Source organism: Rhinatrema bivittatum, chromosome 6 (assembly GCF_901001135.1).
Source record: "Rhinatrema bivittatum chromosome 6, aRhiBiv1.1, whole genome shotgun sequence".
Lineage (NCBI taxonomy): Eukaryota > Metazoa > Chordata > Amphibia > Gymnophiona > Rhinatrematidae > Rhinatrema > Rhinatrema bivittatum.
Window position 1 is genome coordinate 8,376,589 of NC_042620.1, and position 12,280 is coordinate 8,388,868.

General features: G+C 47.1%; 1 protein-coding gene across 1 annotated transcript in view; it reads left to right on the top strand.

Annotated features, from left to right (window-relative positions):
- Positions 1–12,280, top strand: part of RETREG2 (reticulophagy regulator family member 2) — a 106,811-nt gene that overhangs the window by 24,486 nt on the left and 70,045 nt on the right. The window contains exon 3 of the mRNA XM_029605014.1: positions 7,026–7,056. Within this exon, the coding sequence (XP_029460874.1) occupies positions 7,026–7,056 (31 nt within the window). The remainder of the gene's footprint in view (positions 1–7,025; positions 7,057–12,280) is intronic.

Consider the following 12,280-nt stretch of genomic DNA (forward strand, 5'->3'; position numbering starts at 1 on the left):
GTTAGAGTGTGAATTTATTGCCATTTGAATAGTAAACTCACTGCACAGGCGAGAAAATCTTACAGTGAAAACTATTATCACACGTTCGGAACTATCTATAGGCTGCATAATTGGATGCTGTCCCGGTTTTCACGGTGGTGGGATGCTTGCCTTACAGATTGCAATCTTTGTGGTTTGTGGTAACTGTTTAAGCAGCAGAATACAAGATGTTTGAGTACATGAACTTTTGAGATCTCACTGGTATCTTCTAAGATGCAAATGTATAACTGGAGAAGCTTTGATAAAGAGAGCATGTAGAAGAGTGGGACGATGTCAGTATGGGGAAGAAATTGGCTTAGCACCAGTCAGATAGCAAGTTGCAGACTTAGTCACTGGAGGTGAGAGATTTGTGAAAAGGCTGTTAAGGAAATACCTTAGCAGCACTTTAGCAGAAGGTGTTAGAGGCTCCATAATGAGGTAGGAATCCAAAGATTTCAGGCCCTTATTTTAAATCTAAAAGTTTAATATTTCAGTCCTCATGTCTACATGGCTGGTACTTGGATGGGAGACCACTAGAGTATAGCAGGTAACTGAGGGGAAACCCAATCCTCAGATGTGAGTCTGGGTCCCTCGGCCAAGCAACTGAGTATGTACTAATACAAAAAAATCCTTTGTCGGTCTTTCCTGCATGTTGTTAAAGCTGCCTTTACAGGCCAACCTAGAAGCATGGAGGATATTGACAGAAAAGCAGCATTGCTTATTTCCGCCATCACACGTCTTACTCTCTCTGGTCTACTCTTTCTGCCGCTAAGGCTTCTGTTAATTGTATTATCTGCTGGCACGTGTTGGCTCTGTTTAATTTTTACTTTCAATGTCTTATTCTTGTATTTTTGTGCTCTTTTATGATAACATGGTAATTCTGCTGTAGTTGCCAAGCTTGCCTCCAGCAATAAACGCATCTCCCATGGAATAGGGATCACACACACAATCACAACGGGCAAACTCTTTATAGTTATGGTAAGAGGATTTTTTATTTTATTTATCTTCTGCTTTTCAGCCCTTCAAAGCAGATTACATTCGGGTACTATGGGGATTTCCCTGTCCCCAGTGGGCTCGCACTCTAACTGCCTGATTCACTAAGGCTTTTCTCCCACTCTGTGTCTATGGGGAAAATACCTTGAGGAATCTAGCACAGTGTTCCTGGCTCCAGCACCACTTGAGGAATCTAGCATTAAAACTTGAGGAATCTAGCACATTGTTCCTGGCTCCAGCACCACTTGAGGAAGCTAGCATTAAAACTTGAGGAATCTAGCACAGTGTTCCTGGCTCCAGCACCACTTGAGGAATCTAGCATTAAAACTTGAGGAATCTAGCACGGTGTTCCTGGCTCCAGCACCACTTGAGGAATCTAGCATTAAAACTTGAGGAATCTAGCACGGTGTTCCTGGCTCCAGCACCACTTGAGGAATCTAGCATTAAAACTTGAGGAATCTAGCACAGTGTTCCTGGCTTCAGCACCACTTACCTGCTTCCTGCTTTTGGATGAGTTTAAAAGTCTCTAATATAACTTTCTCCAAGGACAAAGAAGGATGTTAGTCCTCACACATGGGTGACATCATCAGATGGAGCCTGATGCAGAAAACTTATGTCAAAGTTTCTAGAAACTTCTAGAAACTTTGACTAGACACACTGAGCATTCCCAGCATGCCCTACATCATGCCTCCACATGGGGTTCCTCTTCAGTCTCTTTTTTTTTTTTTTTCTTCCGCAGAGCTGTCAGCATTGCAGTTGGATTGAGCTCCAAAAATTTGGCTTTTTGCCTCTTGAAAAACTTTGTTTTTTCGCTGTCTCTCTTCAAAGGTCCATCGCCGGGTCCCTCTCTCTGTACCTTCCCGTAGTGTCCACAGTCAGGGTTTTCAGCATTCGGGTAAGTTTCTTTTCACGGTTGTTCCCCCTCTCGTGGTGGTGGTGCCTCGGTGCTCATTCTTCATTGCCGCCCGGCACCATCATTCCAAACTTTTCCTGTTTTTCACCCCCATCATGGCCACGTTTGGCTTCCGCCAGTATACTAGTGCCAGAGGACCATGTCAATCACCGATCCTCATGAGGTTTGTATCCTCTGAGTGCATCGCATGACATCAGGGGTTGCCACTTGTGTACCTTAATGACCTCGAAGTGACTTCAGCTCGACAAGATGGACACCGCATCAGGTCGAAGAAGTCAGTCATCAGCATTAGAGGACTTTGGAGCCGCACCAATGGACACCACACCGTCGATATTGACAAGATCGTCCGTTCCTTCGATGTCTCCGATGGATAGGGGTACCGGAGACAGAGATTTGTCAATTTCCTCCAGGCTGAGGATGTCTGGTTCATCATCCTTGACCTCGACACCAGGGAAAGTCCAAGGTGAGCATCGTGGGAAGACCAAGAAGCAACGGCACCGGTCACAGTCTCTGCATGGTGCCAGGCACAGGGACGCACCGGCTTTTGCGCCGATGCCCCCAAAGCAACCCTGTGGCAAGGAGTGCCAAACCGCCATCGATGCCTGAGGTCCGCAATGGTCTCCACCGGTCCTGGTGCCAGTCACTGATCCCACTCATGGGTCCGAGGAAGATCTGGACACCCCTCCTTCCTCCTAGTCTGTGTTGGCATTGTTTGAGGAGGTGATGGAGCATCGAGTCCAGCTAGCGGTGGATCTTTGGCCCACGGCACCATAGCTAATCCTGCCATTCTTGTACTGCTTCTGGAGAAGCTCAGTGTGCTTATCGGTGCCTTACTGACCCAACTGGTGTTAATTCCCAGGATGGCACGGTGCCCAGCAGGGTACCATGGCATCCCCCTAACAATATGGTCTTCGTCACTGGTTCCTCTGAGGAGGAAGCTCTGCTGAAGCTAGCGGAGATACAGAGGCCTGTATTTCCGCCCCCCCATCCACTTCCATCGGTGCCTGCACCTCTGGATGTCGGCAGAGTACCTAGGGCCATATCCCCTGTGGTGTACAGTGAGGATGAGGGTCCCTGTGACTCCTGGGGATGATCAGACAGAATCCTCCTCTGAGGATTTGGATGGTCCCCTGTTAGATCCTTCGCCTCTAGAGGAGTGAAGGAGGTCCCAGCCTGAGGACTTGACCTTTGCAGGGTTCGTCAGGGTGATAGAGGAGACCATCCCTTTACAGCTTTTAACTGAAGAAGATGTTAGGCACAAAATGCTTGAATTTCTTCAGTTCATGGAGCCGCCTCAGGAGATCATGGAAGCCCCATTGGTTCAGGGCTACTGCTGAGGATGTGGGAACACCCCCTCACAGTGCCTTCCATGAATAATAAGGCGGACAGGGTTTACCTCATCAAGAAGGCTGCCAGATTCGATAAGCATCAGCTGCCCCACCAATCAGTGGTGGTTGAATCTGCCCTCAAGAGGGCCAAGCGCACTCAGACCATTCCTAGAGCCTCTGGGGAAGGACCACAGAGCATTGGACACTCTTGTGAGGAAGGTGTTTCAAGGCCACAAGAATCCAAAAGCAACAACTGTAAATATTACACTGGGCCTTAAAACACCAGCACACCTCCTGTTGGGAAAACACAAAGAAGACTGCTACAGAACCCTGACTGGCACGACCTGAAAACCTTGCGCCACATGTTGACAACTACCTGTTGTACCACTGTCTATTGTATAATTAACATTTATATATTTATTTATATATACCAACATCGGTTTACATTCAGGTACTGTAGGTATTTTCCCTGTCCACAGAGAGCTTACAATCTAAGTTTGTTTATTTATTTAAAAACTTTTCTATACCATCGCTAAGTTATATACCATCGCAACGGTTTACAAATAGGCACATAGACTAAGGTGTGTAATGTAGGTTATCGTACATTCTAACAGGTGCCAATAAAGTTCAGTTACAATTTCATAAATAAAATCAATATTTGAGCAAGGTTGGTCTAGTCCAGGTATATTATTGTTACTATCTCTTTGAGATATTACTTCTTAAATGTAGGATTGAATAAAATCTTTCTCATCTGCGTTTCCGTGTACTTTCATTCTCTACCCTCCAGACTCTTTAGTTTGTACCTGAGGCAATGCAGCATAAAGTGACTTGCCCAAGATCACAAGGAACGACAACGGGACTCAAACCCTGGTCTCCTGGTTCATAGCCCACTGCTCTAGCCACTAGGCTATTCCTCCTCCCAACTCTATACTGACTGTAACTGACTCTGTATCCAAGTTGTGTTATCTATAATCTGTAAATTCAATTGTACAAATAAGAACATAAGAACATGCCATACTGGGTCAGACCAAGGGTCCATCAAGCCCAGCATCCTGTTTCCAACAGAGGCCAATCCAGGCCATAAGAACCTGGCAAGTACCCAAAAACTAAGTCTATTCCATGTTACCATTGCTAACGGCAGTGGCTATTCTGTAAGTCAACTTAATTAATAGCAGGTAATGGACTTCTCCTCCAAGAACTTATCCAATCCTTTTTTAAACCCAGCTACACTAACTGCACTAACCACATCCTCTGGCAACAAATTCCAGAGTTTAATTGTGCGTTGAGTGAAAAAGAACTTTCTCCGATTAGTTTTAAATGTGCCCCATGCTAACTTCATGGAGTGCCCCCTAGTCTTTCTATTATCCGAAAGAGTAAATAACCGATTCACATCTACCCGTTCTAGACATCTCTATCATATCCCCCCTCTCGCATGTGTTTCTTTTATTTTTTATCAAAGTCCACAGATAATATAGATCATCCTGTGTAATTGGTCTATTTAGCTCTTCCAGTGTTGTAGTGACCTCTTGTTCATCAAATATGTTAGATGCAGAAGCAGATTAACCCATTCTAAATAACATTGTACACCGTATTGGGTGAAGGTTTCTTTTCAGAATGGTGGATAATCATCATAAAATAAATATTTGGGGAAAGACTAAGCAGGGTGCCTCCATTGTTCTTCTACTTGTCATCTTAGAATCGGTTCACCGTGGGGTGCACTTATGTCCCTGCTCCAGCCCATTCCTGCTAGTCCTTAAATGCAATTTTTAAACCACAAGGAAGGATGGACATTGGCACTGAAACCCACTCATCGTTTTAGACCAGAAAATTAAGGGATTGAAGGAAAAAGTTGAATTCATGACTCATATGGGAGCCTTTAAACCCTTCTGCTGTTGGTGCTGATAAAGTGCTATCTGGGGGCTGGTGAAAAATAAATTGATGAAATAAATCCAGAAGCGTTCTACCTCTCCAGTGACTGAGATTCTGCTAATGTCCTCGCTATGCTAATTAATTACTCTAGTGGTGAAATTCCCAATGTAACCGTTATCTAGAGCAGGGGTGGGAGACCTCCAGTCCTCAAGGGCCATACACCAGATTATTCCTAATGAGTATGCATGCGGACGTCATCGAGGGCTTGCGGTATAAAAGTTTCCTTCTCCTGCTTGGGGAAGAGTTCAGGTTGACCAGAGCTAGAGAAAAATCTTTCTGTTACGACACCTTAACTATGCGATGCACTGTCCGGCCTTCTATAAGAACGTGGAGACTGGTGCTTTAGCCTGGCTCATTTTGCCGAGCTCTTCTTTTGCTTGGTGTATTTGGCAGGATTCTGCGTATTGCGGCTTAGGGAGAGGATTAAGCCGCTGGTAGTCGGATGCTTGAATGTTGTGCTAGGGAGGGGTGACTGGGGTTATTTATATTCAAGGAGGGAGATGCGAACCGACTGAGATGCAATGTGGTGATGGCTGGACAGTTGGGTGCAGTTGTCCTGCTGGTGGTCACAACCCCTTGGCGGGGGTCGTGGGTATTGTGCAAATGTTAATGGTTCAGACTGGATCTGTGCCCCTTGCTGGCGGGTGCACAGGGAGGCATATGTAAACTCCTGGCTCGGGCACCTGATTGTTGTACAATAAAGTTGTGGCCTGTTTGATCCCACCACTGCCTAAGTCTCGTTGATGATGTTGATTGCATTGCTTGTTGTTGATGTGCGAGAGGGTGGGTGCTGGGAGAAAAGTCAGTCCTGGCTACCCGTATTAAGGCAGAGGATTAATGTTGTGCTAGGCAGGCGGGACTGGGGTTATTTATATTCAAGGAGGGAGATGCTGGCTTGTTTCTGGTGGAAAGGTTTTAACGTAGCTCTTGTTTCCTGGGTCTTTCTCTGAGAGAGATTGGTTCTCATTTGGGCTGCTGCATTGGTTCAGTGGTCTTGCTTGGCAGGAAGTAGATTTCTTTTCTTCACTGTAAATTTGCATCGCTCGTCTGTGTATACAGGGCCCGAGGGGGATTTGGGTGCTGCTCTGTCTCTAATCCACTTTGCTCAAGGATTTTCTCCTAGAAAAGTGGAATATAAGGTTTTTGGGGGGTTTTTTGGTTTCTGATTTGAAGTCTGAGGTCTCAGAAGCTCCCGTGCCACCAGATTTTGTCCTGTTGGTCCTTTACAGCAGGGATCCCCAAGGTATGGGCCATCAGACTATGCTTTTCCTTTCTGTGGCCAGACTGGGCCATGGAGAAGGCTTGTGGTGGCAGGGAGGAAAGGCCCCAGCCGTGAAAGGGGAAGGGAGAGATGGGAGCGGGGGAGCCTCACACTCTGGCACGTCAGGAGGTGCAGGGGAAGGCAAAGTCAGGGAGCAGAGTTTCCAGCTTCTGAGAAACCTGGAAATATTACTGTCACCCCCTGGGAACCCTCTCCCAGGACTTTAAATCATCCAGAGGGCTAGCAACCTGCAATGCAAGGGGTCCCCCCTCCCTTGAGGATCTGACATTTCCTTTGTGGCTCCTCCATTGAAAAATGTGAGGGACCCCCCCCCCCCTCCCTTCTGTACACGAAGGAGAGACTCGGTGGCCCCCAGAAGTCTCCTTCCCATACTGCTCCAGTAGCAATGCCCCACAGCAGCCCACAGTCTTGATTTGTCTGCACTGGCGGTGCTCATGCACGGTGCTGGTCCGGGCGTTACCTGCGAGAGGTAATTCTGGGGGAAGGCTGCAGCGGGGCATGTTGGGTTGGGTGTGGCCATGGATCTCACAATGATGCCCCTCTCTCTCTCTCTCTCTCACAGCGCAGCCTGTTTCAGAGCCGGGCACAGACAGGTAAGCTTCTCCGCTCCGCTCTTCCTCTCTCCTCCTCTCGTTACAGTTTTCTGTTGCCCTCTCTTGCATTGCATTTTCAGCTGCTGCTTTGTGCTCTCTCTCCTTCCTCTCTTCATGTCTGCCTGAGGTAAGTCACTAAATCTCTCAAATGTGCCACACATCATAGTTGGGGGGTTTTTCTCTTATTTTAGGTTCAGAAAGCTGTGCACAGTAACCTCTGTCTAAATGTTTTTCGAGTGGGCGCACATCCTGTTCTATTATCCAGAAAGTGTTGGGGTAAGGCACTTCTGCTTCGGCTGATCAGAAGGGATCACTAAAGGGACGCACTAATTGCACAGCTTTGCAATCAAACAAGACGTTTCCATCTCAAGAGGTGGATTAGATTAGAGAGGCACCTGAATTGCACTGGCTGACGGAGCTGAAATGCTTCTTACTGGTGCACAGTACCAAAACGAGGCCCTGTATATCCATGGGAGGAAAATCCAACATTTCAGTCTGTCCAGTTAGCTTTTCCCTTCAGCGATTATGCACGCCATTCATTTGACTAAATGTCTTTTCTTTTAACCCAGTCTCTTGTCCTGTGTGTTTGTCTTATTACATTGTAAGCTGTACTGAGCAGGGACTGTCTTTGTGTTTGTACAGTGCTGCGTGTGCCGTGTAGCGCTGTAGAAATGTGAAGGAGCAGTCATTGTGCTTAGTCTGACAATCTGACTGATGTTGGGAGTCGTCAGGATAGGATTAGGAACCAGTGGCTTTTAAATCTTTTTCCTTGAAAGGCTGTGCTTCAGTCCCACTGCTGTTCACCTCTTGCCCTTCTGGGATCCCAGAGCTCCTGGTGGACCCATCGCTAAGAAAATCTGGAAGCTCTCTGGATAGCACTAAGACAGATGAACCTTGCACTTTCCAGCAGTCCAGGTCTAAATAAAAAAAACCCAACTCTATTAGAGGACCAGGGGTGAGCGGCATGGAAGGGGTTAAACAGCGCTGCGTAGCTGAGTATTGTAAATGAGATTCTCATCCTCCCGAGGTGTGCAAGATCTTACTTGACAGTATGATTGATAGAGATGAAATTCAACCTGTCAGCAGCAACCAATGTGCACAGCCAGCAGTGCTTGCAATTATCCTGCCTAAAGCACAGCCTGGATCCGTCCTCTGCACTCCTTCCCAGGTCACAGCGCCACGCTGCGTCCTCGTTTTTCACAGGGATGGATTCGCTTTGCACCATGATCCGTTTCTTGATATAATCCCATTTTCCCCTCTTATTCACACCCTCCATCCTACGCCAGGTGTGCAGCAGGGCTGGGGGGAGTCATGCAGACCTACCCCTGGCTCCATTCCTTCACTCGCAGGGGTCACTTTAATACTGGCAGCGCCTGACCCCACTGGACAGGAAGCAAGAGTAACACCCCCCCTCCCTTAAGGTAAAGGAGCTATTTTCAGTTTCACCTAAATAACATGATGTGGGGGGGGGGAGGGATATAGTAAAGGGGAGAAAAGAAGAGAGGGTGGAGGGAAGAGGAGGAGGAAATGGTGAATAAAACGGAAAATGTCATAATGCCTCTGTATCGCTCCATGGTGAGACCACACCTTGAATACTGTGTACAATTCTGGTCGCCGCATCTCAGAAAAGATATAATTGTGATGGAGAAGGGCGGCCCAGTAAAGCAGCTTCTTATGTTCTTATGAGGGGGGGATGAGGAGAAAGCACAGCTTGGTACCCCCCCCCCCCCCACCCCAGCCAAAAAGGTGTACCACTGCCCCTAAGGATAATACAGAGAACATATGTCCTTCCATTTCTGCGCGTTAATTTGCTGCTGAAATGATGATTGTCTGTTGAATTGGAAAATAAATTCCTAGAAAGAGGTTACAATATTAAAAAAAAAAAAGAAAAGTCCCCTAACACTAGGATAGATGCGTGTAAGCGCTGCATTTATTACACCAAGCAGGGCCGGGTCTGTGACTTTCCCCTTCCTGGGACTGAAATCCTTCTTCCAGGCTGAGATAAGAGTTGCGCACTTGTGATCTTGGGAGCGCTCGGGTGACCCCTCTAGAATCCCCTGCAGTCCCCGTGTAAGGGGATGGGGAACATGTGAAGGTTTCTGTGAGCTGGGTATCTGTGTTGGTAAGCAGGAGACGCCTCCCTGTGTATGAAGAGGAGGAGAATCCTGCAGCACAGAAGGTACAACCCCAGCCTGCAGCACAGAATGCCACTGCTGTTTGGTAGGCTCATGCGAAACGAAATCCGGTGGCGTGAGCTTCTTTGGCTAGTGATGACCGTGACTTTGCTGTCTTTGGCGAGTCCGTGCAGTCCTGTATGTGTCTTGTGACAGGGATGTGCAAACCATGTTTCCTCCAGGCCACTCTAATGCTGCTATTTTTGTGCTAAGTTTACTGGATTTCTGTGCTTTATTTAGTTGGCTGTTTGTGGATGCAGTGCATTTACTGTTTGTATTCCATGGGACCTCGGACGGTTCATCACTGAGCTGGGCAGCTGGTTGTATTTTAGATGTGTTTAGGACCTGTAAATTGGATGAATTGCAGCAGGTATTTCCCTTCCCCCTGAGGCAGGGCAGGGGGAAAGTGCAATCCAAGGTCACATTGGGAAGTGGGACTTTCCTGGTTCTCAGCTCCTTGCTCTAACCACTAAGCCATTCCCCCACTCCAAAGGTGTGGATGATATCTTTTCTGTCAGTGACAGCTGCAGACACTCCTTGCCCCCTTTTTAAATCAGTGTTCCTGAAAGTGCAGCTGTGTCTCCTTGTTGAGGGACACTGTATGCAGGGTCCTATAAGGCTTGTAGAGCCATTGCCCCTGCATACAGTGTGTGGGGGTCACACAGAGCAGATTTAACAGCAGCTCCTGAGAGGTGCAAAGAAAAGCCAGAGCAGGGCTGGATTTGCCCTATGGGGTATAGTTTGCCCACCTCTGTGGGAGGTACACGGAGTCCTTTTATATGGTAGTGTGATGGAGGGGGAGATGCACTGAGTTCTGTATGTGTCAGTGTGATGTGGGGGGGGGGGGGGGACGGACATTTATTTATTTATTTTTCTATACCGGCATTCGATTTGACATCACATCGGTTTACATATAACATGATGTCTAAGGCCCGCCTTATAATGACATGGTACATTGTAACAGATTAAATGCTTAAACCGGCTAGGTACATATAACTGATTTCCAAAATAGTATATAGGTATAAATATGTTAAACAGAAAGTCTATTTAACAGAGATAATTTCTGAATTGAAATTAACTATGTACAAGAAAGGGGGTGGGGGGAATGGAAGGGCTAGGGGAACAGGGTGAGCGTGGTGGAGGGGAGTGTTATAGGGGAAAAGGGAGGCACTGGTGGAATTATTTATCTGACAGGAATGCTTTCCGAAAGAGCCAGGTTTTGAGGTTCTTATGGAAGGTGGGTGTAGAGGGGTCGGTTCTGAGGGAGGGTGACAGGTTGTTCCAGAGGCGAGGGCCTGCTATGGAGGCGGCACGTTCTCTTGTGGAGATTCGACGTACTTCTTTGATGGAGGGGGTTGGGAGTAGGCCTGTATTGGTTGAGCGGAGATTTCTGGTGGGGTTGCAAGGGGTCAGAGGTCCTTGTAACCAGCTGGCTTTGTCATTGTGGATTGCTTTGTGTATAAGCATGAGGGTTTTGTATTGAGATCGGGACGGGCAGCCAGTGAAGTTGTTCGAGTAGGGTGTAATGTGATCTGTTTTTTTCTTGTTAGAGATCGTGCGGCTGCATTTTGAAGAAGCTGGAGGGGCTTGAGGGTTGATGCGGGGAGGCCTGTTAGGAGGGCATTACAATAGTCTATTTTGGTGAAAAGGAGGGATTGCAGTACGTCCGGTAGTCCGGGGGGGGTGGAGAAGAGGTTGGAGTTTCTTAAGGATTTGGAGTTTGTAGAACCCTTCTTGTACCAGAGTCTTGATGTGCTGTTTGAAGTTCAATTCCTGGTCCAGTGTGATTCCAAGGTCTCTGACCGTCGAGAGCATGTTGTATTTGGACAGGGTTGTGGGGTCAGAGATGGGTGACGTTTTTCTGGAAAGGTGAAGAATTTCCGTCTTACTTCAGTTGAGCGTCAGTGCCATTTCGGTGAGGATGGAGGTTATGTCTTGTCAGGTGCAATTCCCATCGGCTAGAGTATTGTTGATGTCTCTGATGGGGAGCAGGATCTGTACGTCGTCGGCGTATAGGAAGTAGGTGAGTCCTGTTTTGTCTAGATATTTGCATAATGGCAGCATATAGACATTGAAGAGGGTAGGGGATAAAGATGAGCCTTGTGGGACTCCCTATGAGAGAGGGATTTTTTCTGAAATTGTATTTTCCAGAGCTACTTTAAAAGATCTGTTGGTGAAGAAAGATTGAAACCATTGGAGAATGGTGCCACTGATGCCTATTTCTCTTAGCCTGTGGATTAGGATCTTATGACTGACGGTGTCAAATGCGGCGGAGATGTCCAGTAGGACTAGGAGGAAGGATGTACCTTTGTCGAACCCTCATAGTATAGTGTCTGTGAGGGTGAGTAGAAGTGACACGGTGCTGTGAAATATTTTGAAACCGTGTTGAGCGGGAGCAAGTATATTGTGGTTTTCCAGGAGTTCTGATAGTTGGTGGTTGACTGTCTTCTCGATGATCTTGGCCAGGAACGGTAGGTTCGAGATGGGCCAGTAGTTGGATGGGATGGTCGGGTCAAGATGGGGGTTTTTTTAATATAGGTTTGACTGTGATGCATTTGAGGGCATCCGGGAGTACTCCTTGATCGAGGGAGAGATTAGTGATGTCTGCGATGGGTCTTGCTAGGCAGTTCGGAATTAGCCTGAGGGTTTTTGTTGGAATGGGGTCGAGTGGGTGTGCTGCAGGGTTAATCTTTCGGGCAACGTTTTCTATCTCGGTGGAGGCTACGGTCTCAAACTTTGTCCATGTTGATGCCGTATGGGAAATTTGTGTGGTGGGTTCAAGGTTGATTGGTGGGTCTTTTGGGCTAAGTTTGGTTGTTTTGTTTATAAGGTTTTGGACGAAGTTGTGGCTGGACATTGTTGAAGTCTCTTTTTGCGAAGGGTTGCTGATGGGTCGTAACAGCTGAGTTACATATTCAAATAGGACTCTCGGGTTGTATTGGAAGTTGTGGATTCTTTGGGAGTAGAAGTTTCGTTTGGCTCTGTTGATGTCTGTTGTATAAATATATAATAGTGTTCTATATCGGTCTCATAGTTGGCTTGTGGGGTTG